Raw genomic sequence first — 25,465 nt, forward strand, 5'->3', positions numbered from 1 at the left:
ACGACCTGAGGCCTGTTAATTAACAGTCTGAGACTGGGTTTTGGCAAGTATGTGGCGGTGGTTGATGTGGGCCTTGAGATTCCTCTCGTACTTGGAGCTAAAGGCGCAATGAGGGCAACTGAACGAAGGAGCTTTTCCGCACTCGTACAGCATGTGTCGTTTGAGAATGTAAGCGTTCTTGTATGACTTTCCGCAGCGCGAGCAGTCGTGACGTCTGTCGTGGGCGGAAATAGCCAGTGGTCGATTGCTGATCCGGGCGACGTGTCGAGCCGGACAATGGATGCGAGCACGTCTCTGAGGTGTCAATGGTGCCGGTATTTGGTTACTGGAGACATTGTTGCTGCTTCTCGCGCTTCGTCTGATGCCTTCCGACCACCCGAGACTCATCAAGAACCCTGAGGAAATTCAGATCAGTCATGTTAGTAAATTACTTTACTAATTACTCTCCACAGCCGCATTCTGATCGACGCCGCGGATCATGCCAAACAATCAAATTTACTTAATAAAAGCTACAACAACGAGCAGATGAGGGTGAATGTGTCAGGATGCTAATTTTTTAATGATCTATTTACTGTCAATTTTCTACATTTAATTTTTTTTTCTTCACTTTCACTGAACCTGAAAAAATAAACAAAATTTTGTCAGTACAAATAATCCGTCCTTAATTATTTCTAATTAAAAAAAATATTTTTCTGCCTTCCGGCCAGAAAGTGGCAACTTTTGGGCGGCTGCCCTAAACGAAGTTGCAACTTTCCGGCTTCGTCGAGCAGAAAAATAGTATACGCACCTTGGCCAGTAAAAAATAAAGCCTCAGACCACATGTTTGTCAGCCTCGGCTTCGCCAACAATTACAAGTGCTCTGAGACTTTTCTTATTTTACTGGCCTAGGTATGTAATATACTATACAGCAATTACTCATAATTTTTTAAATAAAAGTGAATTGCAGGAATAAAAATATACAAAACTCAACAATTTATTTTTTTTTAATTATACAATAAAAATTTCTCTGCCCATTCATCCTTTGACTTAATCTCCATGTCATCCCTCGGTCGATCTGAAAAAGAAAAATAATAAAATCAGTATGCGGAAGTGCGAAATAAATTGAAGCCTCGGACCGATATCTTGAGTAAAAAAAATAAAGCTTCCTTACGCCTGCAATATTAAATATATAAATAAATAAATATATTAAAATGATATATATGTGATATGGTAAAGCAATGAGGTAAATATATCAGGGACTTTGTCTTTCTAGACTTTATTTTGCTCTAATTTAAATATACAAGATTTTCTACAAATAGAAAAATTAATAACACAAACAATAAATGATTAAAAGCAAGTTGTTGATTATTTTTTTTTGGAATGTGTAAAAACAGTTGAGACGATATGTTGCCAAAATTACATTATTGAACTTTTAATAAAATTAAAAAAAATAATTATTATAAATACATATTTTTATTTATATTAAAAAATGAAAAAAAAAAAAATTAATTGAAGCAAGCGACCACTGTTGGGTATAACGAAGCCAATACATAATTAATTACAGTATTAAAAGCCGTTAGAGTAATTAAATTACCGTACATTTGTTGTTTCTTAAATAATTTATCGTCTTGTCGTAATAAAATACATAAATATTAAAATTGTGTCCGTGATTTGTCTGGTTTATTGTGAAGTTTGGTTGTAAATGTTAGTATATATAAATCGCAACTAAGCAAAATTATAAATAATCTAGAAAGATATTTATTAATTACTATTGTAATAATAATTAATTAATTAATTATTTTTTTTTCTAAATAATATTTATTATAAATGAAGACAAAATAATAATAATATTAATAATAATCATTCGTTGGCAAATACATGGCGAAATAATTATGATTACGTTACTCTTTATATTTTTTTTTATTTGTATAATTTATTTATTTTTTTTTTAGGCGCTGAGCTGAAGTGTCTTTAGTTTAAAAATAATGGAGATATTTTGTTGTACTAGAGTATCATGCTTATGGGAGTTCAAAAAATGTCATTGCGGTTGATAAATTAAATCGCTGACCATTTTAAACTCGGACTAAAAACTAATATAAATTGTACTGGAATTGATAAGGGATAAGAAGATTTAAAGAGTAAAAATAAATAAAGGCAGTGATCATTTTTACTTAATTAGGGAGAAAATAGTGAAGAAGAAAAGGAGGGGAGAGAAGTTGGCAGTAAAAGTGAGATTACGATTTGGTAATAAATAATAATTAAATATCACTGGTATTGAGATGGGTATTAAATAAAATTTAAGGGGATATATTAAGTATTTACTTGCAACTTGTTACTTTAAATGGATTTAGTTATTTTTTTATAACCGACACTTTGCGTAAATTTGAGACGGAAAATAGTTGGGGTTGATTGTAAAAGAGGAGAAGTAAATGGCACAGCCGAACGAGCGAAAAACCGAAAACCTGCTCGGCTCTGTCGCTGTTTACGATAAATTCCGGATCCACCGGACAGCAAAAGTCTCATTTATTTATTTATTTATTTTTTTGACTGCAGTCATTTAAATTATTTTTTAAAATAAATAATCGAGAGCAATTGCTGGTTAATAAAAAAGAGATTGCACGTATTGAGATAATTTTGTGTCGCTCAAAAATACTTAAACAAAGTATCGGTCATTTTTTTTTATTTATTTTTAAAACAAATATTTATTATTTTAATAAATTAGTGATTTTTTTTATCAAGAGCGTTGACGTTTGATATTTTAGTTGCAAATAAATAATTGAATGATTGAGCTCCTTTGAATACTTGACAATAAATAATCCAGTAAAAGTAACAGCTTAAAAAAAAATTAAAAAATAAAAAAAAAGTGTTGACAGGTGAAGTTGCTCAGCGCCTGTTATTTTTGTCGGTTGTTCTCTAGTCTAAAATCTAAATCGTACTTCAAGGCACTTAACACAAGGCTCTCAAGTTTTTAAAACTTCATTCCGTAATTTGTAATTTCCCGCGGTGGTTACATTGTCAGTTATTTTATTTCATTAAATTGACATTGTTTTCTATTTATATTTATTATTTTAATCCATTTGTTTATTTTTATATTTTTGAAACTTGGATAAGTTGTATCAGTACCTAACTGCCTACAAAAAAAGACATCGTAATTTTCGAGTACTTATTTTTCCACCTTGTAAATTTATTTACTTTTTTTTTTTCCTAACGCAAAATATTTATAATCTATTTTAAACTCTAGTACTTGAATTTAATGATATAGTGTAGTGTAATTTTCTCTTCGCAATTTATAAATTTTAAATAATAAATTTTCATGCATAATTTTTTTTGAATTTTTAAAAATTTAATTTTCACAAAATTTCTCGTGGCATTTGCGGTAATTTTAATAATAATTATATTTAAAACATATTTATTAAAATTAGTCACAGTTACTATTCACTGGTCTCGTTACTCACTACTCATTTCCCGCAACTTTAAAACCAAATCGCAACAGTATCAATTTTTGAATCTCACTTACGATTTCGTATCTTTTTTTTCCATGCATTAATTTTTAAAAATTCTTAGCCTAAACAAAAATATCATTTTTTTTTTTTTAACAAAAAGCTCAGACTGCTCGCAGCCTGGCCGAAAAAATACAAAATTTGTTTTTTTTTTTTTTATCTAAAATAAGTAAATCTAAAATGTTATAAATTTTTTAATAATTTTAAAATTTTTTCCTAAACCATCATACCAATAAACTAATTTTCAGATTTATCACACAGTGTCACGTCGTAGTCATTCATGAACCGGTTTTCAGGTTTTTAAACCAACGCCTCTTTTTTTTCCTCTTAATAAAAAATCGTAACTGGGAACACTCGAAATTTAAATTTCGCTTAAAATTATAATTTTTTAATTTTCTATAAATTTTTTAATAGATGTATATATATATATATATTATAAAAAAAATAAACAAGTGTATCTTTTATTTAGTTTTTTAAAAAAATACCTGGATGGTATGTAATTGTGTCGAGTCTTAAATTATCCAAATAATAAATTAAGTGAATAATAAATTTGTTTTTAAAAAATTTTAATTTAAAATTTTTCTAAAACATGAATTTCATAAATTTAGCGTCTAAATATCACGATATCATTGTGTTGTAAAAACACAACATTTTTTAAACGTAGTAATAATTAATAATAATTAATTAGTCAATTAATTTAATCGAAAAAATTTATCAGCCGAAAAATTAAATCTGGAAAAAATAAATAATTGTCTTTATGAAAGACTCGGCTTTCAGACAAGTGTCTAGAGATATTTGTTTATTTATTTTATAAAAAAAAAAAATAAATATCTATAAGATGTCCGCATTACGCTGCCACGTAATTTATCCGAATAGTATAAAAGATATTAATTACTTATTAATGACGTTTCGCCTCATGTTTTTTTTTTATTTTATAAAATTTCGCCCGGTCAAAAATTTCATATCCATAAACCGTCACCTGGAGAACGATAAAAAAATATCATAAATTTAATAGAATAATAATTTTTTAAATTTTTGTTTTCAACATTTAATATTTTATGAGACGACCCGTCGTTATTTTTTAAAAATAATAAAATATAAGAAATAAGATATTTATTTAAATGCCTAATATTATATATATTTATATAAATTCAAAAATTAGCCCAATAATATACGCGCAAAAAATATAATATTAATAATAATAATAATAATAATAAAAAGCCATAATTGTGAATATTTTATATCACCACCAAAAGGCATAATAATAATAAGCTACGGCGAACTAAATTTATATATAATTACGCGGTCAAAAATTTTTAAAATATATATAACCGCGATAATTACTAATCAAATTGATATATAAATTTTTTTCATTTTCTTTTCTCAAAAACATTTTTCTAGAACTTTGATCTTAACGAAAAACAAATAAAGTCGCGATTCTTATCACTTTTATTTATTTATTTAATTTTTTTTAACTTTCCGCTAAGAAAATTGAAAATTTTTTTTATTTTTTTTTTTTTATTTTCCCACCGATCGATTTAAATCGACGCTGCATCTCGGTACTGCCGATACACCGACACTATCTAATTAATTATTAATTTCCAATGATTACTTTAATAATTATTATTATTATTTATTTTTAAAGGCACATTCAGATAATTATTATTTAATATTAATAAAAATAATAATAATAATATTTACCGAGTAGCGTATCCACGAAAGAGGAGAACAACATCCACTTTTTATTTTATTCGTCCCCGTTTTTTTTAATCGTCGGCCGTCGTCATTAATCGTTTATACCAAAAAATAAATCGGCGATACTCTATTTTTAATGTCGGACTCGTCATAGATTGACAAAACTAAAAGTATCTAATCGACAATTAACCATGCGTTGTTAAAAAAAAGTAATTAGCAGCCAATAGGCAATCGAATTGATAAAAAGTCAAAATAATCGTCGCTCAAAATTACAAACTAACACTAATATTTATCATAAGCCGATCAAAAAATAAATTTAAATTCAAATAAAACCTAATTAAAATTATTTTTATAAACTAAACCCAGTTAGGCAGCAATCCAACCCCTCCAAAATAAACCAAAATCAATTAATTAAAAATTACCCAATAAATCAACTTTTTAAATAAAATATCCAAATTGGCACCGTAATAATCCGATATTCGAAATCTATAATAACTTTAATGAACAAAAAATATATAATAGCTATTCTAGAGTGATGTAAAACGAACAACAAATTGAAAAGATTCATAATATAAAAAAAAAAAAAAATAATAATAATCCCGGTAAATTGATAAATCTACTTCTCTTTACAATTAAATCTCATAAATTTTATTTCACATTCACTCGGCACGACTAAAAAATATTATCAACTACGACGCATATTTTTTTTCAAATTTCATTATTTTTTTTCTTTTTTTTTTTTTTTTTTTATATTTTTCTTTTTTATAAAAGTGAATAATTATTAATATTTTAAATTTAAATCTTACAAACTATCCCTTGAAAATTCTAAATCTAGTAATCTCCAGATTTTTTTCCTTTTTTTTTAATCATTATTATTACTGTTTATCTACCGACAATTATTTAAACACTTAAATCGCCGCTAACCTAAAAAGGCCTCGTGAGGCAGTTTAATTATTACGCTTAATTATGTAATTTAATTAAATAACTAGTATTGATAAATCTATTACCTATTAATTACCCTTTAATTTATTAATTTGAAAAATCTATGAATTTTAATTTTAAAACCGACGATCATTATCAATAAATCTCAGCATTAATTATTTATTAATTAATTAATTTTATCATGTAATTTATTATCTAATTATTTATTTTTCATATTCCATATGTTCAATTATTTAAATATAATCGTAAAAAAAAATTTGAGGCATTAAGTTGCACTTGACTGCGGATTTAATCACCGAAATAATGTAATATTTTTATAAATATATATATAGATATAGATATATGTAATTTTGTATTTAATTAGACTCTGGTTAATTTTTATAACGATAAATAATTAGACAAGGCCACATATTGTGCTATAATTAATATGTAGATATTGAGTACGAAATATTGTTTTAAAATTTTTTTAAAAACTGGGATTTGTCTAGGTCCGCGTGTACTAACAAGCACTCTGGAAATAATAAGATATAATCGATGTTAAATATAAATTAATAATAATAATAATTAAAAAAAAAAATATTTAATTACTATTTGTCGCGTGTAAACGCTCTCACTTATGTGTTATGAGTATATGACGTATTTGTATGCTATTAACCTCGTTACTGATTTATTAATATTGTTTGTCATAAATATTGTCTACAGTTAAATGGAACTTGGACACCCGCAACTCGAGTGCATGTGGCTGAAGGAGTACAGGACTTACTGTTACAATTGTATGTAATTAATAACTTGTTTCTCTGCTTAACTTCAATTCTACTAGTACGTTAATTTGTTTAATTCACAGTTTCCCGCCGAAGGTTAATCGAGAGCCCGACCCAGCGCAACTTTACACTTATCAACTACACATTTATTTATTTATATTATTATTTATTATCATTATATATTTATACTGTACACGATTACATTTGTTAGTTTAAATTGATAGATAATACTTGTCGCGTGTCAGCTATGAGGCTTTTGTTTGATTAGTTGCCACATGGGGGCGCTATGACAAACATCAACTTTCGTTTTCTTTTCTTTTATTTTTTTTTATTCATAAAACAAAGCACTGAACAATCGAAACTCGGTACTATATATTAATACGACAAGTTCGATACAATAAATTATAATTATTACAATATTATTGCAAGTAACTTGGGTTAATTTGTTACCTAAGTATCAGTCTTATGTATTTTAAATGTGATGGTGCTGGTAATTTTTAAATCGGCCTCTAATATTTTATAATTGTACTTTCTATTGTTTGCAAGAGTTAAAAGTCGATTGTTCAGTGACGCCGTCATAAGAAAAGTCTAAGAAAAAAAAACGAATTTGATGTAACAAGTTGCGGCAAGTGGACTCTCGATTACGGGCACAAATAAATCGTTTATCACCTGATCGACCTGGCGCCGGTTACTTCAATCCCTTAAATATTCGTATACGATGTAAATTAAAAAATCTCATTTGCTTAATAAACTATTTATACATTATTGTATATTTGTCGTCTGTATATAAATATATCTATAGATTTTTTTATATTATATAAATATATATATGTATATATGTATATGTATATTATTAAATGCATCGTTATGAATTTGCGTTAAACTCTGGCAGTCTGTTTGATTGTCATCAGTACCTTGAGAACTTGTTTTTTTTTTATTTAAGTTATCAAAGTGACAACCGTATTCATTAGCGCGATAATAATTACTGTGAACTACTTTTATTACTGTTAGAAATACATAAATATATTATATGAATTGACTAATGGAAAATATCTATGGAGGATTATTTAAAATGGCGGCGAACTGAAGAAGATGGAATGGACTTTATATGAGCGCAAGGAATATAACTGTTAAAGTAAACCGGTAAATAGTCACCAGGCCGATAATATTTTTAAATAACTTTACTATTTGACTTGGGGATGGGGGTTTGTTATATCTATTGATTAAACAGTCCGAAGAAGCCACATGTATTGCGGAGTGTCCGTCAATAAAAATATGGAACCAGTGTGACCAGAATGGTTGCTATGGAAGAGCTCCGGTAAGCGTCCGGACGATCGCGGTTCGACTCGCGGCTGTCTTTCGTCGTAATTTATATAATCTAAGTATACATATTATATTATATTTTATTATTATTTAAATACATTTCCCTCAAACTTTAACTCCTGTTTTTTTTCTTTTTTTTAAATTTATAAAAATTAACCCGCCAAGTTCTTAGAACCTGCTCAAGTCATTTTGAGTATTTTTTGTTTATCCTTAATTCCCGCTTAGGATTAAATCAAATCTAACATTTAAAAAAAAATAAACATTTCGATTAAATCGAATAAATTTTTGGTTAACCAAAATAATATATTATAAATAATTTTTTTTAAACATCATTTAGTATAAATATGTAAATATATTTTTATCTATATATCACAAGGAGAAAAAGAATGAGAATAATATAAAAGTATGATTTTTTACGCCCCCATCTTAAAGCTAAACTTGTACGGCTCAAAATATTTAAAAAAAAATTAATAATAATAATTAAAAAGACAGCCGCGAGTAAAAGCTCGACTCGTTTAGTCTCTGTATCGATACATCTCGCGAAAAATATATATTGTAGTACGACTTGAATGTTGTAGTAAAAAAAAATAATAATTATAATAAAAATAATAAAAAAAGATAAGTCGAGACGACCCGTTTGCGTCGTACACCAGCGACGTCTTGCTCATCTCGTGTTTAAAAAATTGGACCTCATCAATCGTCAATCAATCATCATACTCTTACAAGCATCATACAATCGAACCATTAAAATCTAATTACTAATTTTAAAAAACAATATTATAATGAAAATAATAATAATAATAATCCCTAAATTGACGTCTTTTGTTAGCCATGCGTTCATCCTTCTCACCAGATACAAATTTCCATCCTCTATAATTTTCTCCTCAACAATATCATTACAATAAAATATCGATCTTTACTCGCGGTAAGAAGGAATCGGCAATTTTGTCAGCGCACTATAACTCGCTTCTATTAACGAATCCAACAATTTAAATCATTTAAAATTTTCCTTGAGTTTTATTACTATTTAATTTATCACTTCCCTGGTACTGCGTCTTTCCTTCCTCTTCACGAACTTGCAATCCACGATGACGACTCGGGTGAGCTGTGGGGGACCCGGAAGACCAGCCACCGGCTTGGTCCCCGACTCACTAGACAAGTTCCTGCTTAAAAATCTTCTCTTTGTGCATACGTTCCATGTGCCGTGCGATGTGCATCTTTTGCTTTGCGCGGTATACGCAGTGAGGACACTGGAACTGCGGTTCCTTGCCGCACTCCCACTTCTGGTGGTTCCTTAAGCTGCTCTTTAGTTTGTAAACGCGCCCGCATGCTGGACAATTGAACCCCTCGGGATTCCCAGTTGTGCTGCTGCCGAAACCTTTGCCAAGTCCGCCACCAGACCGCCACATTATTGACGGGACACTCCAACGCTGCCATGCCGCCGCCCACTTTAGCCCCGTGATGCTCAGGTCCTCGGCTAGAACACAGGTTTTATTTATTTATTATCTGCTCTTGATAAAATTCATTTTTTTACGCATTACTATCAAATCTAGTTTTTTTTTTATAAATATATATATTTATATTTATATATATTCTTCAGTACTCAGTGAAAGCCCTCGACTCGGTACTTAAATTTTTTTTTAGTTTTTATTTAATACCCGATGTCTCGAGAGTCTGGAGAGTTCTGAAAATTTTCGAATCTCGAGGTTGCGAAAGTAAACTTTAATTAATTTTTAAAATATTTAATTAATATACATATTTTTTTTTAATTATTAAATAGTCTTGTATTCAAAGTATAAAAAAAAACCTCGAGAGTCGAATTTGTAAAAGATAAAATTAAATTGATAAAAGGTTAGATCCTTACTCTCGAGCCCCAAGCAGTTGCTATGAATTTATCTTTTTCATAAAGAGCAAAACGTTTTTACGAAAGAAACATGTGACATTTTTTTTTTTAATGAGGATGTCAAATGCTTCTGACGTTAAGCAGCGAGCTGTTTGGAAAATCATGTACAAAATATTGATATCTATAACAAATGCATTTTCTTGATCTATTTTTCTTTTTTTTAATTTTTCAAGTTAGTGCGCATGCCAATCCTTCAGTGATAATAGAGAGAAGATAATAAAAATATAAATGGAAATGAACGAGAATAAATGAAGATGACGGAAAATAATGCAGTGAAATTTTCCAGCACAACAATAAGTTACACTAATTATTTATCAAGTGTCGCTTAATTGTTGTGTTGGAAAAGTGAGGTAATGAAAAGTGCAATTGGGTTTTAATTTTTTTTTTTAAAGGATCAGCAGTATTTTGATTTTATTACACATATTATTTAGTCTAAATAATAAGGAGTGGAACGGATTTTATTTTTGATTTTTTCTTCTAATTTTATAATCGAGATTACTCGAGTGGTTCCGATTATTTGATCCTCATTGAATTTTTCTCAATTCAAGTGAATGCCTCGTCTTCTTTCCTCGAGTGAACTCCGCTTGCAATCTCCAGGCACCTAAAAAAAAAAAATTGTTTTAGATGTGTTCCAATTTTTCCAAGTACCCGACACGTGACTTTTCATCAAATAAATTTTCTGGTACTCGTCCACTTGATTTCTTGCATCGAAATTTTATTCAACATTTTCAGAGTTTAATCTCCACATACGCCTCATATTTATTAACATAAATTAGTATTTAATAAAGACATGGGTATTAAATAAATCAATTATTTATTGAGACACACATTAGACTACAAAACGTTGATTCAAGTTTAGCCGAAAACACAAAAAAGAACAAAAATAATAATAAAAATGATGATAAATAATTCAAAAAATAAGCGGGAGATTATTTTTGAGCGGTAATTGGAGTGTAGGAATGAAGATAATTTTCCATGTTCCCAATTTTATCGGTATGCTGACGTCTGATGTGTCGCATCCAGTGCGGCTTCCTCTTGCATCTGTGGGGGCAAAACGGGCACTGGAACGTCGGATCCTTGCCGCATTCCCAGCGTATGTGCCGCATCAGCGAATCCTTCCGCATGTAATTTCTCCCGCACTTTACGCACGTGAACGGACGATTGTCTTTATTTTTACCCATTAAATTACCACTGGGTATTTTTATTTGCGCCGCCGGGGTTTCATTATTGACCCACTGGCGCAGCAGCTCGTAATTCTGGAAGATTCCACTTAAATCTGAAATAAAATATAAAATTTTTAGATGAAACAAAAATAATAACAACAGCAACAACCCACTGGGTAGTTAAATATATTTTCGATCTCGACTCCATCGCCCACCACCAGACATCCGAGCATTGGATCCTCAGTCGTCCAGAGTTTCGTGCAAACCAAAGTAACAACACACAGCAACTCATCTTAGAATAGTCGACACACAGAGACAAGTTTTTTAAGAAAATACAGGTCGTTTTTAAAATCACTACATGCTTTCCTGAAAACCTCCAGAACGTCTCACGGCTCCCTCATTAATTTACAAAACGAAATTCATTTATTTGTTTTTATTATCAACTTTTTTTATTTCTTTCGTCATCAAAATAGCAAACGTCAATAAAAATTTATTGCCATAAGTTTCAATGAATTTTAATAAGAAGTACAAAGACAAGTAAAATAATTTTCAATAAAATCTGTAATGTTGATTACTGATGTGTGCTCATATGCGTGCTCAGATGCGTGCTCATGTGTCTTTTTAAATTAGTCTGCCTGACGGTTTTGTACGAACAATAGACACACTTATATTTTGGCTCGCGATTACACTCGATTCTCTGGTGGAACTGCAGAGCTTGCAAGGTACTGTACGCTCGCTGACACATTCCGCAGATGAATTTTTTATCGTAGCCTTCCAATAAACCGAACTCATCTGTAAGAAAAAAATTAAAATTTGTTAGTAATGACAGCTGATGAATATTTTTTAAATTAAATTATACTACGAGGAGAGAGGTCAAATCCTAACACTTATTTTTCTAACAAATTTTGGCTCAAAAATCATTTTAAAAATTAATTTGTTTTGGAACAAGTGACGCAACGAGTAATAATATAATTATATTTTATTAATTTACTTTTAGAAAAATATAAATAATTATAATAAAATATTATTGAGTTTTATTTTAAGAGTGCGTTCAATGAAAAAGTGCTGAAAAAAATAAATGGTTGGTTAATAAAAACACCTGTAGTGAAGTATAAAAAATAAATTTGATGATAAAATATCCCGGGGGTAAATGAAAATTAGGTGGCGGCATGTGTTTGGTGTCGCGCGGAATGTTTCGCGAGTTTGTCGCGTCGATAAAATTTTTTATTGCATGTCAGACATGTGTGCTTGGGCTCTTCGACGTGGAGTTTCATGTGAGCGGTCAGGTTGTGTTTGTAAGTGAATTTTCCATTACAGATTCTACACTGATATCTGGGAGGCTTTCCGCACTCCATGACCATGTGACGTCTCAAGCAGGAAGATCTCCGGTAGACGCGGTTACAATTTGGGCACTTGTAGGACGACTGACCTCGTGCCGTTGTCGCCGGCTCGGGAATAGAATTTCTCATCGGCAGATAAATATTCTCCAAGTTTTCAAATCTTCGCTCTGCTTCTGAATTATTCGCCTCCATGGGCCTGAACTCAGGCATACTTTGATACCTCGCTCTGAGCCATGGACCTGAAAAATAAATTTATTTATGAAGCGACTGTTCGAACAAGAGACTGAAAAAATAAAAACCCGTCTTGTTAATTAGACACTTTTTTATAAATAAAATACCAGAAAATCTCAATCTAAATAATTCCTGTCGTCTCATTGATAAATAAAATTATTGCCAATTATTCCACTCTCGTTATATTTTTATCACATTTTTATTACAAAAATAAAACAACAACAATAATATTAGTAACTGACTATCTGTTTAAAAATGACAACAGTGTAAAACTCTGATAAATATTTAAAAACAATAATTATCATCTAAAATAAACTCGAGGACTCTGTCGCGATCGGGAATCGCGGTAATAAATCAGACAAAACGTTGCTGCTGCAGCGCGGGATTTAATTTTTCATCGACTCCCGCAGAGGAGAGATGGATCCGATAGTGCCGAAGCAAACTGTGCTTGTGTTTGAATTTAGCGTGACATATTATGCACTCAAACTGGGCTTCCTTCCCGCACTCGAGTCTCTTGTGTCGCTGGAGCGAAATCATTCTCCTGTAATTCCTCCCACAAGCCGCACAAGGATACACTCTACCGATATCCTCGTCAGAGAGCTGTTGCTGATGCTCTGCTGAAAAATAAATTCCATTAATTAGTCAGACAACTCCCTCACCACTCGCTGTTTCTAAAGCAAGGATTCAAAGGCTTCAATTAAATAAAAAAAAATACACTCTTTTTTTAGAAAATAACCCTCAACAATTTGTTTTTTATTAATAATATTAAAATAATAATAATAATAATAATAATAATAATAATAATAATAATAATAATAATAATAATAATAATAATAATAATAATAATAATAATAATAATAATAATAATATATAATAAACCTTTCCAAAAAAAAAAAAAATTATAAATATCGTGGAATGAATCGGAGTTATTAATTACTACACTAATTAATTAATTAAGAGTCAGAGAGACAAAGAACTACATTTGAACGTATGAAAAATAAATCAATAAATTGATTAATTAATCAATTAACTTACTTAAAATAATTAAGTATACATACAATAGGTACCACAATTCCATACTATGAAATTAAAAACTAAAGACGGAACATTTAATTAAAATGTCGTACTCAATAAAATATATAAGATACATATTTATAAATCTTACGAAGTAACTAATTTTTTTTTATTTTTATCATATTATATCATAATTTATTTTTTTTATGCCAATAAAAATAATTCAAAATACGATTTCCCAAAATCATATTTTTTTCGTATACTTTTTTTTTAAAAATAATCATAACCCATTTTATTAATTAATTATTAAGAAAAATGTTAATGTGATACACAAGTAAAAATTTTTTTTCAAATTTTATTTTTTAAAACATGCAGCAAGAGTTCAGTTAAAATCGCTAATTTTTTTTTTAATTTGAAAATTACCGCGAAATTTAAAAGATGATTTTTTTTTTAATTTTTCGCGGTCCTTAAAAAATGTAACCCAATTTCTGCATATTTGTCATATATTTTATCAAAACGAGCCTTGCCAGAGACCTCATTATTTTTAAATAAAAAACTTAACATTTTCAAAAGTTCCATAACTCAAAAAACGTTTTTATAATTTTTGATTCGCGTAAATAATAATAATCTCACCCGCCAAATTCAAATCTCGTAAATTAACAATAAGAAATCTCGTATAATATCATTACTAAATAAAGAAAAATTTAATTATTTTGAAACGGGATAAAAAAATTAATTTGAACAGAGCATTTTTTTTGAGCCTCAAGTTATATAAGTGATAAAATAAAAATCAGTTACTGTATATAATGATAATTAATAGTACTATTTAAATGAACGGACAAAAAAATCCCAACTAATTTTCGTTGCAGGCACAATAGTAAATGGCGACTAATTCGCTATAAATACTGATATAAAAAATACTGACGTCTTCAATAAGTTATTTCAATTTGACGTCTGATTATTATCATACTTATTTATATATATAATAATAATAACAATTATTGTCTATTCATCGCACAACAATTACACAAAAATATTATCTGTCCTTATAAAAGAATCCTGATTAAAAACTCCGATTGAAACCGCTGAATTCCGATTGGTTCCGATTGAAATCCGATAGACTTTCAATTAGAATTCATTGGTTTCAATCGGAGTTTTTAATCAAGGGAGTAAATTTTCTCAGACGCCCCGTAAAAAACTTTTTTTTAGTGAAAAAATACGTGGGGAATTTATTTTTTTTTTTTTTAAGTAAAAAGAACACGTGCCTCAGAACGATCGATGTTCATTTTTCGATACAGTCGCGGTTTTTTTTAAATATCTCATGAAATATGCAGATTGAAGGAAAAAATCATAGGAACAATTTTGTAGGAAATTAAATTCTTGACAAAAAAGGTCATGTTTATTTTTTCTATAAAATGTGTATTTACGAAGATATTTTGAAAAAAATTTTTTTTAGATCTTATGAATTGAACATTTTAAGGATTACAAATATTGAAAATAAAATTTTTTTAAGTATAGGGTAGAAGTACCGTTTTTGGCCATTTTAGGGCCAGTTTTGGACACTTGAAAAATTTAAATAAAATGGTTTTTAAAATACGCAATACCATAATTAATTTTTTTAACTTCTTCAGAGATACTTTTATCCCACAATTAAAAGGGAAATTTTATTTTACACTTTTTCATTAATTAAAATAAAGGATTAAATGTCCAAAAATGGAGCAGTGGCCACAAATGGTAGATCTACCCTATGGAAACTATATCAAGTATTTATGATTGATATGTTACAAGTTACAAAGTTGTCTATATTTAAGAAAAAACTTTATTTTTTACATTCGTAATCCTTTAAATGCTCAATTGATAAAATCTAAAAAGTTTTTTCAAAATATCTTCGTAAATACACATTTTATAAAAAAAATGAATACGATCTTTTTTGTCAAGAATTTAATTTCCTACAAAATTGTTCCTATGGTTTTTTCCTTTAATCTGCATATTTCATGAGATATTTAAAAAAAACTTCAACTGTATCGAAAAGTGAACTTTGATCGTCCTGAGGCACGTGTTCTTTTTACTTAAAAAAATAAAACCAAATTCTCCACTCATTTTTTCACTTAAAAAAAACTTCTTATGGGGCGCCTGAGAAAATTTAATTTTTAATGACCACCCTAGTATATATATATAAGTAAATTTTCCAGAAAATGCTCTTTTAATCTTTCACACTCATACTTATATTTATTTATAAGGCCGCTTTCAAATTATCTACCCAACTTTTAACACTCACTTAATAAAACGCGGGACCGCGATTTAAAAATATATTTCGTTAGTAAAATACTGGATTAAAAACTTGTAATCCAAATCTAAATTTTCAATAATTGTACAGATAATAAAAAATAATAAAATTTAATTCTTACAATTCAAATTTTTTTTTAAGTAAAAAAAAATCAAAGCACCCGTTTACAAATATCTAAACGATAGAAATATATACTATATATTTATCTATAATATTTTTTTACATACCCAACAAATTGTCCTTAGGCTCGGGTAAAAATAAAGGCCGTAAAAAAAATTAATCCACTCACTGTTACTCATTATTGTTATTTAAAATAATTATAAATATTCATAGATTATTTCCGGCTTGAGTATTTCGCGCGCAAAATCTGAGCATTCGATTATTCAAAAAAATTTTAACATTTTTGTTCGTTTATTTATATTTATATTTATATATTTTCATTTATTAGTTCAAGATAATAAATAAAAACAATAAAAATATATATTATATAAATATATAGAAATTTAAATGAGGTAGGTGTGTGCGTGTGTGTTAAGTGAAGCGATTTTTACCGAATAACGGTTGTTGTAGATACCGTAAAATTTTCTACGATGCTTCAAACCCAGATAAAAATCTATTTTTTTGTGGACGGTACGGAATTTATAATTATTTTAAAAAATTTTTTAAAATATATAAGAAACAAAAAATTTATCAAACTAATTTTTATTTTTTTTTAATAATTATTTTACTTAATTATTAGAGAGTATAAAAAATATATGGAATATCTTCATAAATTAGTTTGATAAATTTTTGTAAAAATTTTTTTCCAATGACGTAACAGTGATATGATGACCGATGATGATAATTATTATTATTATTATAATTTAGTAATTAAAATTACAAAAGTTAATCGCGCGAGCCCTGAGAAACTTCGTCGTAAGGCATCTTCTGGTGATGACGTTTGTAATGGACCGTAAGGTTACCGCGCTGACGGGCTTTGTAGGGACACTCGGGACACTGAAATGCCGGAGGTTTACCTCCGCACTCTACCGTCTCGTGTCGACGCATTGTGCTCTTCCATCGGTAGCCTTTGCCGCAGAAACGGCACCGGAATTTACGCTGCTGCTCGTGGGGCAGCCCGACGTAGGTGAGGTCCCGCGGTTGCGGCAATACTTCAAAGGAATCTGGAAATATTACCTCGCGGGTTGAACGCTCACGTGTTATTGTTGTTGTTGTTGTCGTTGTACTTTCGCTGAAACTACCGTCGAGTGAACGGGTGCTGCGACTCTCGCTGCTTACTGTCGATCTTGTTTTCTTCATTGGAAATTTGCTGGTTCTGTTTCCGGTGTATTCGGAACGAAGAAGTGAAATTAGCGCACCCATTCCTGTAACAATTGCCCGGGCGAAAAAAAAAATATATTTAAAAAAAATCATAAAATAATAATTGTTTAAGTGAGGAATTAATAAGGGGGGAAGTAACGGAAGAAATAAATTTATAACGTAATAATTAAGTTACGGGAACACTGAGAAAAATAATTCATTTTATAACAAAAAATTTATTATTATTTTTTTTGTTATTTTAAATAAAATAAATGATTTGTTATTTTTAAATATTTTTAAAAATATTTTTTATCGGACAAACTTTTATTTTAAAATAAAATAATTTATTTATAAATAATATTTGCAATAGACATTTTCTCAGTGCGTGGGGACGTTGACAGGACCGACGATCACGATTATGTGCAGTCGATGATGATTGTTATTTTTTTGTTGCAGGTAGAATGTAAAGAGGATTTAAATTATTTAATTAACGTAAATTATAAAAATATATTATTAATTAAATAATAATAATAATAAATAATAAATAATAAAACCCATAACCAACCCAACACAAATGATTCAGCCATAGCCCTTGGAGATGTGCATATATTTATATGTACCCATGAAATAATTTTAACCAATATATGAAACAGTGTTTGCTTAAAGAAAGAGTTAATGAGAAATTGACATGTGAATTTAATTAAAACAAATTTTTTAAAAATTATGTACAAAAAAATTTGTTTTTTTTTTTTTACTGTCTCCACTTTTTACAAATTTTAGACCACAAACAAATATATATAAAATGTCTTTTTTTTCTACAAAACAAACATATGTTCTGTATTGACTCCATGGGATGCGTCAATGCTTTCATTTTTTGTACTTCTCACTGCATTGATTGTACACAAAATTTTTTTTCTTGTTCCCCACTGTCCGATACCTGAAACAAAACATACAAAGAGTGTCAGTAACTGTTCCAATTTAAAATAAATTTACCAGACCAGTTACTTCTTCTTTAAACTGAATTTTAAATTTTCTTGTGTCAATGCAGTTCCTTTTTAACCATTGCCTGGTTTCTTCTTTTGATATCAATGTAAACTGAAACAAAAACAATAGACCAACCAAAACAAACAAAGTATAAATAAAAATTAACTATATATTTATTTTAATTAAATACTTTATTTACTATTAATGTATAATGCGACTTTTATTAATAAACAAATTATATAAAAGTTAATTCATTGCAATCGAAATACAGCTTCCAAAAGCTAATTTATAATAATCGATAATTTTGACACACCGGTTACAATTTAATTAATTAAATTATTATTAATTGTCTTTTTTAGTAAAAAAAAAAATATTTATTATCATTTGATGTTTCATTTAATTAACATATTTTTAATATTCCCTGTACACTTCAATACTCATATATTACTTCCACAGTATTTAAAATATAAATTATAAATTATTTGTTAGAGAATTGACATTTTTGTACTGTATCGTCATTGAATGTTCATGCAGAAACTAAACCTCTGGCATCAAATGATAATAAAATTTATACATACAAATATATATATAGAAATGTCATATTTATTGTATAAATTTCAATAAATAAACGAAATTAATATTTATGTTTAGTAAGAATATGACCATTAAGATTAAATTTCCTTTTCGAACTAAAGCGGCAATACGGGCAGTGAAATTGTGGAGGCTGACCGCATTCCAATTTCAAGTGACGTCTCAATGACGACGAACTCGCGTATATTTTTGAACATTTGTAACAAGCATATCCTTGATCATTACCGTAGGATACGGCTCCGCTTCTTCTTCTTCTTCTTCGCCCTGAAAAATATCAACAGTAATAATTAATAAATTGGAAAAATAAATTTAAAAAAAGCAAACAATTAGAGTCGTTAAAAAAATTCCACTAAAATATCAAGTCTACTATACATATGTATATACTCTCAAAATTCTTTTTCAAACCCGTTTATAATCTATAAATAAACTAGTACTACTGTTAAAATATTGTCATTTTTATTAAATTTAATATAAATACAATATTCAGGAAAATAAATAATCATCGATTGGCATCATGGAGCAATTTGAACTCAATTTGTCTTATAAATTCTTGGTTGCCACAGCTAAAAAGTACTGGCCAACATTCAGGACTTTCTCTTACGTGACGATGCAGTGACTTCCTCCATTTGTATGATTTTGAACACGCGATACACATATTTTTCCTATTACCTGTAAAATAATAAATAAATTTAAAAAAATTAAATACATATTTTATAATAAAACATAAATATATACATATAAATTTGCATGTAAAAGAATTATATTTATTTAGAAGTTCACGTAGAAATGAAGAAATGAAAATAAAACATGCAAGTGACGAAATATTGAAATTTTCTTTTTTATTAAATATGTAATTTATTTATTTATATATTTTTATAATTGTTGAGAATGCATTTTGCGAATATGTTTCAATAAATTGCAGTGTAATTTCATTTTTGTCGGACAAAATGGACACTGGTATTTAGGAAGCTGCCCACATTCTTCCCTCATATGTCTCAGCAATGATTGACTCCATCGATATAATTTTCCACATCTGTTACAAGTATATACTCTTGTTTTTTCTTTAACGCGCAACGCAAAACCTGAAAAAAAAAAATTTTTAATATTCCGTTAGTAAAATTTTGTAACTTTTTCAGGTTAAAAACAAACTACCAATAGGATAAACAAAATGAAACAAAGCTATGTACAAAAAAAGTAATTATTGTTTATTTATAATTTGAACATTTCCGTGATAATTTTTCAGGTGATTAATCAAATTAGACTTCATCGGAATAATCACTTGACAAACAGGACACCGGTACAATAACCGTCCGCATTGTTTACGAACATGCCGATTTAATGCGACTCTTGATGGAAATTCTGTCCTGCATTCGCTGCAAATATATGCACCTGAAACCAAAATTTAATAATTAATTACTGTCTGAAATTAGTTTCAAAAAATCAAACCATTGTTTAAAAACAAAGCGGATATTTTTGATAGTTAGTACGGAAAAAAGACTGAAAACAATTAAGAGTCAATTTTTATTATTAATTTTTTTGAGCTATAAAATTACACAAATCTAGTGCCAGCGAAATTGGGACCTCGCACGACTTTTTTGTTTAATTCTAATCCTAAAGTCTTGGTTATGTTTATTTTTCAAGTGTCGTATTAAATTATTTTTGAGGTTAAACAAGTGGGGGCAGTAAGGACACGCGAAGGGATTTTTCCCGCATTCTTCACGGATGTGTCGCTGCAAGGATTTGCTCCATTTGAAGGTCTTGACGCAGTTCGAACAATGAAATAGGGCCTCTGAAACAAAACAATGTTCTTGTTAGTAAATTATATAAGTCAACTAAAGTAAAAAAAAAAAATTTACATGAACAATTACATAAACAACAAGATTCACATAAACAATATTTATACTAAATAATTCAGTATATCACAGGAATTTTGATTACATTGTATTTCTTTATTAATGCAGTTACGAAAATACATGAGTTTACAAACGCTAAAAGCAATAAAACTTTTTTTACTTTTTAAGTTGATTTATTTTTTAAAAGTAGATACGATTGTTTGGTTTAAAATAAATGAGTTCGCTAGCACTAGGAACAACTGAGATCCTTTGTAAACTTGTCCCAGAAAGAGAATGAACTTCGAATCGCCCCCACTACCGATTATTTCTACTCTGCGCACGCGCAGAGAAAAGTGGGGGAATATTTGGTACACAGAAGACCCAGAGTGGGAGTAAAAACCGAAAACACCCGAGGTACACTCTCTTGCTGGGAAAATTTAAGTGTTGTTTTACATTAACACAAATTTAAAAGATTATGTAGTATATAATTGACAGCACATTAGGATAAGTGTGGATTAATAATAAAAAAAAATGAAATCAACGAGAACCTGAAAATAAATTAGTGGCACAAGAGACGATAGCTAGGATATAAGGCAGTTGTTTAATTTATTTAAGGGCCGTTGGAGAGGAACAAAACTTGTTGAACTCGACGTGGTATTAATTAATGCGTCGACGAGGGAATTTTAAAATGCTGCTCCGCCTGATGCGCCTGGAGTATGAACGCCTTGAAGGCCGCGAACGGGCAGAGTGTGCACTTGAATTGTGGCGGTTCGCACTTATGTTTCAAGTAGTTGCTCCACATTTTGTAGAACTTGCTGCACTTGGTGCAAGTGTAGCCGAGCATTTGATCGCCCATGTACATCTTGCGATAGGCTGGAACCAAAACAAAAACAAACGTCTATTAATCCGTCACACAAATCGTCTCAAGGATCAGCAGGTAAATTTTTCCAAACAAATCATAGCCAGACGGTTCACATGAAAAAATAAATTATTGTTTTAAAATTAACTTTTTATATTAACCTTAATAAATAAATATCTTAAAAACACAGTTATTCAAAAAAAGCACTCTTACAAGCATTTATTTATTTAATTTTTATTTATAGCGAAGCCACTACACGACAATTATAAACTCATTCAGTATTTAGGTCTCCACTAAAATATAATTATTCAATTAAACCATTAATCGGTTTTATCCTTAATATTTATTATTGAAAATTGAATTCAAAGTTTAATCAATTAAAATGTTATAGATTATATATGTTAATTAAAATTGAAAAAAAAACCCATTATTATAAATTGTTTTATATTTTTTCTTTAATATTTTTGCCCTTAAGATAATTCTTAAGTTCTTCTTCCTCAGAAGAGAAAATTTCATCTTCTTCGTCATCTTCGCCATCATCATCATCATCGGCGGTTATTTCTTCAGCCTCAATTTTGCCCTGCATCTTCTTGAACCGGATGTTTCTCTGATGTCTCGGAGACTTTACGTGTCTCAAGAAGTTACTCTTGTACCCACTACGGAATCCACAGAGACTGCAGACATAACGCCGCTTGTTTCTGGATCCGCACTGAATAGTGCGATGACGTGACAAAGAAGAGGCCCAATGATAGCGACGACCGCAGTCCCAGCAGGTGTATATTCCATCAGCAGATTTATATTTTGCCATAACGCGCTCGTATTTGCTTGAACCGGCTGGTTTTTTCTCCATCTTAATTTTCTTGCTGCCCGGCTCTTCATCCTCATCATCATCTGCTCGCTCGGCTGATTTTTTCAGCGCCATGATCTTCTCGCACTTCAATCTGTGGCGATTCAATGATGTAGTCCAAGAGTAAATGCTACCGCACAAATCGCATTGACACATCGTCGGCTTGCGTCTTCTGAACCCATATTTCCTGGGAACTCTCTTACGTTTCTTGCTCTCAAGTTTAACTTTGCTTTTGTCATCTTCCTGTTTTATTTCTTTAACTTCTTTCTTTATTTTCTCAACGTTTTTCTTATCATCGTCAACTTCCGTTTTGTAATCTTCAGCTTCTTTATCATCATCTCCTACATCCCCGAATCCATCTCTGTCTCCATCATCATCATCTTCTTCTTCAACTATTTCTTCGAAATCTTCAATTATTTCTGCCAATTCTTTACGATTTCCATCAACAAATTGGTCATCATCAATTTCGTAGAAACTCAATTCTTCATACTCCAAATCTAATGATTCCTCATTAATAAACTCTGGCTCTGATGATGCTTCCTCACCTATTCCTTGATTTGATGATTTTCCACTTTGAATCAATGATTTAACACTTTGAATGGTTGGCTTTCCCGGAATTAGTGATGTTCCATGCGGTAGTGATTTTCCACCATGAGTTAATGATTTTACACTTTGAATTGTCGGTTTTCCTCTTTTAATCGATGACTTTCCACTTGGGCTTGATAATTTTCCACTTGGAATTGATGGTTTTCCGCTGTGAGCTGGTGATTTTCCACCTTGAGCTGACAATTTTCCACTTGGAGTTGACAATTTCCCACTTGGGGTTGACAATTTTCCACTTGGAGTTGATAATTTTCCACTCGGAAGTGATTTTTTAATTGGAGTTGATAGTTTTCCACCTTGAGCTGATGATTTTCCACCTTGAGTTGATGGTTTTCCAGCTTGCTTTAATTTTCCAGCTTGAATCAACGGTTTTCCACCTTGAATTGGTAATTTTCCAGCTTGTTTACCCTTCGGGCCTGCAACAAAACAATAAAAAATTAAAATATATGTCCAAAACAATGTTTTCAAACAAGCAAACAAACTTATGCTAATAAAAAATAATTAGGTTAGTGTAGAGAAAAAGAATAGGCAGTAAAAAAAGTCCCAGAGTGTAATACAAAAAAGCCATCACCAGAATAAAAGGGTAAAAAAAAACAATAACAACAACAAACAAATTTTTATTTAAAGCCCTTTTTAATTTATTCGTCGATTCGAATTTTAGCGCCAAATTTTACAGTAAAAAAATTATGTCCTAGAAATAAAAATAATTAGAAATAATTTTACGCATCTTTTCTTATATGACCGTCCCCAATAATTTGGTGGACTGATTTCAGATGCCGGCGTACGCAAAATCGGTAATTGCTGTAAAAATTACACAGATCGCACCTGTACCTCGAGGCGCCCGAGGACTCATGGACATTTCGGACATGTCTGTCCATGTTTGCTTTGTACGTACTCTTGTACGCGCACAAATTACACGAATACTGCGAAGCCCGTGGGTTTATTTTGCAGCAAATTTTTACATGCCGCTTAAATATATTTTTAAATGGAAACATTTTCCTGCAAATTTTACAGAAATATCGTTTGCTGTATCCAGACACGCTGGGATTTACCAGCAGATTCCCTTCGTTTTTTGGCGCTGGCATCGTTTCCGGTTGCGTTGGTTGTTGCAACTGATCAAACACGCCATATGCATTGTTTGCATAACTCACGTTCCAATTTTCTGAAACAAAATACAATAAATTATGTAGTATAAGTTCAAATATTTTTTTAAAAATAATCTCAAGATTCTAAGCTGCGTTCTACTAAAAAAAAAATTAATTATAAAAATTAGTAAAAATTTATTTATTTTTACATAAAAATAGAATCTAGTACAGGATCTGAACCAAATTTATGTATTGAAACAATATGTCGCTGTAAGCTTGATTTTTGTGTAAAAGTGTAATTACAAAACTGACATGAGAATGCGCGTTTGCCCCCGCATTCATATTTCATATGTCGGCCCAAATTACAACGCAACGTGTAACCGCGTCCGCATCTCGGGCAAACAAAGCTCCCGGCATTGACACCTGGTGACAGAAAAAAATAATGTATTAATAAGTGAAAAAAAATTATTTTTGAAAAAATGTTTGCCAATAAAAAGACCAAAATTATTTTGAATTTTGTTTATTAAAAAATACATTTTAAAAGTCTTGTTTATATTTTTGTTTGTTTGTATTCCAGGTTAGGGTTTTAGTTTGTGGACCCGAACAAAGTGACGATGCAGACTGTACTTTTGAGTAAATTTACGGGAACACATGAAACAAAAAAATTTCTTTTGACCCCCGCATTCGTAATTAACGTGCTTATAAAGTCCAGTTTTGTTCCGGTAACATCTTCCGCAGGTTGAACAAGAAAACCGACGAATTTTGTGCGGAACCGGCTGACTCTGCTGAGGAAAATTTCCCATGTAATATGACGTCGATGGGTAATTTTGATTCATCTCGTAATCTGAAAACAAAAAAAAATAGTTAATTAATAAAAAAAGTCGTAGTTTTTTTTTTAATTAATTAATTAATTAAATAAATTAATAAAACTATAAATTAAAAATAATTATCGGCAATTTCTACTGTAATTGAACTTTATTATTAATTTTATGGCATACAATTACATATTTGTTTTTTTAATTATGTATTAATTAATACACTTGACAAATAAAAAAGATCAAAATTGTCTTACGCACTATCTTAATTACTAATTGCTTAAGAAAAACCTCAAATACATGATGAAAAAAATTTTTAAATTCATAATTAATAACATTGTAATTAAATAAAATAATAAAAGTAATTATAGAAAAAAAAAATTAAAACTTGTGTTTTTTTTTATGGAAATTA

The 25,465-nt window shown here is 29.7% G+C and overlaps 2 protein-coding genes across 6 annotated transcripts in view; both read right to left on the bottom strand.

The window, feature by feature from the left end:
- Positions 1-25,465, bottom strand: part of LOC130670264 (longitudinals lacking protein-like) — a 216,444-nt gene that overhangs the window by 29,884 nt on the left and 161,095 nt on the right. For 2 of the 5 annotated variants that reach the window (XM_057473569.1, XM_057473570.1), the window contains exon 7: positions 21,913-23,569. The exons of the other annotated variants lie outside the window; for them this stretch is intronic. In XM_057473569.1, the coding sequence (XP_057329552.1) occupies positions 22,146-23,569 (1,424 nt within the window). In that variant the 3' untranslated portion in view covers positions 21,913-22,145. Of the gene's footprint in view, positions 1-21,912; positions 23,570-25,465 lie in introns of those variants that run through there. 5 annotated transcript variants of the gene reach the window in all.
- LOC130670268 (longitudinals lacking protein-like) lies at positions 11,394-13,189 on the bottom strand. Its single transcript, XM_057473591.1, has 3 exons — positions 12,945-13,189; positions 12,696-12,845; positions 11,394-12,058 (listed from the first exon to the last, which is right to left on the bottom strand). Exons 1-3 carry the CDS (start codon positions 12,979-12,981, stop codon positions 11,838-11,840), a joined length of 408 nt encoding a protein of 135 aa, XP_057329574.1. The 5' UTR covers positions 12,982-13,189; the 3' UTR covers positions 11,394-11,837.

Source organism: Microplitis mediator, chromosome 6 (assembly GCF_029852145.1).
Source record: "Microplitis mediator isolate UGA2020A chromosome 6, iyMicMedi2.1, whole genome shotgun sequence".
NCBI classification, from domain to species: domain Eukaryota; kingdom Metazoa; phylum Arthropoda; class Insecta; order Hymenoptera; family Braconidae; genus Microplitis; species Microplitis mediator.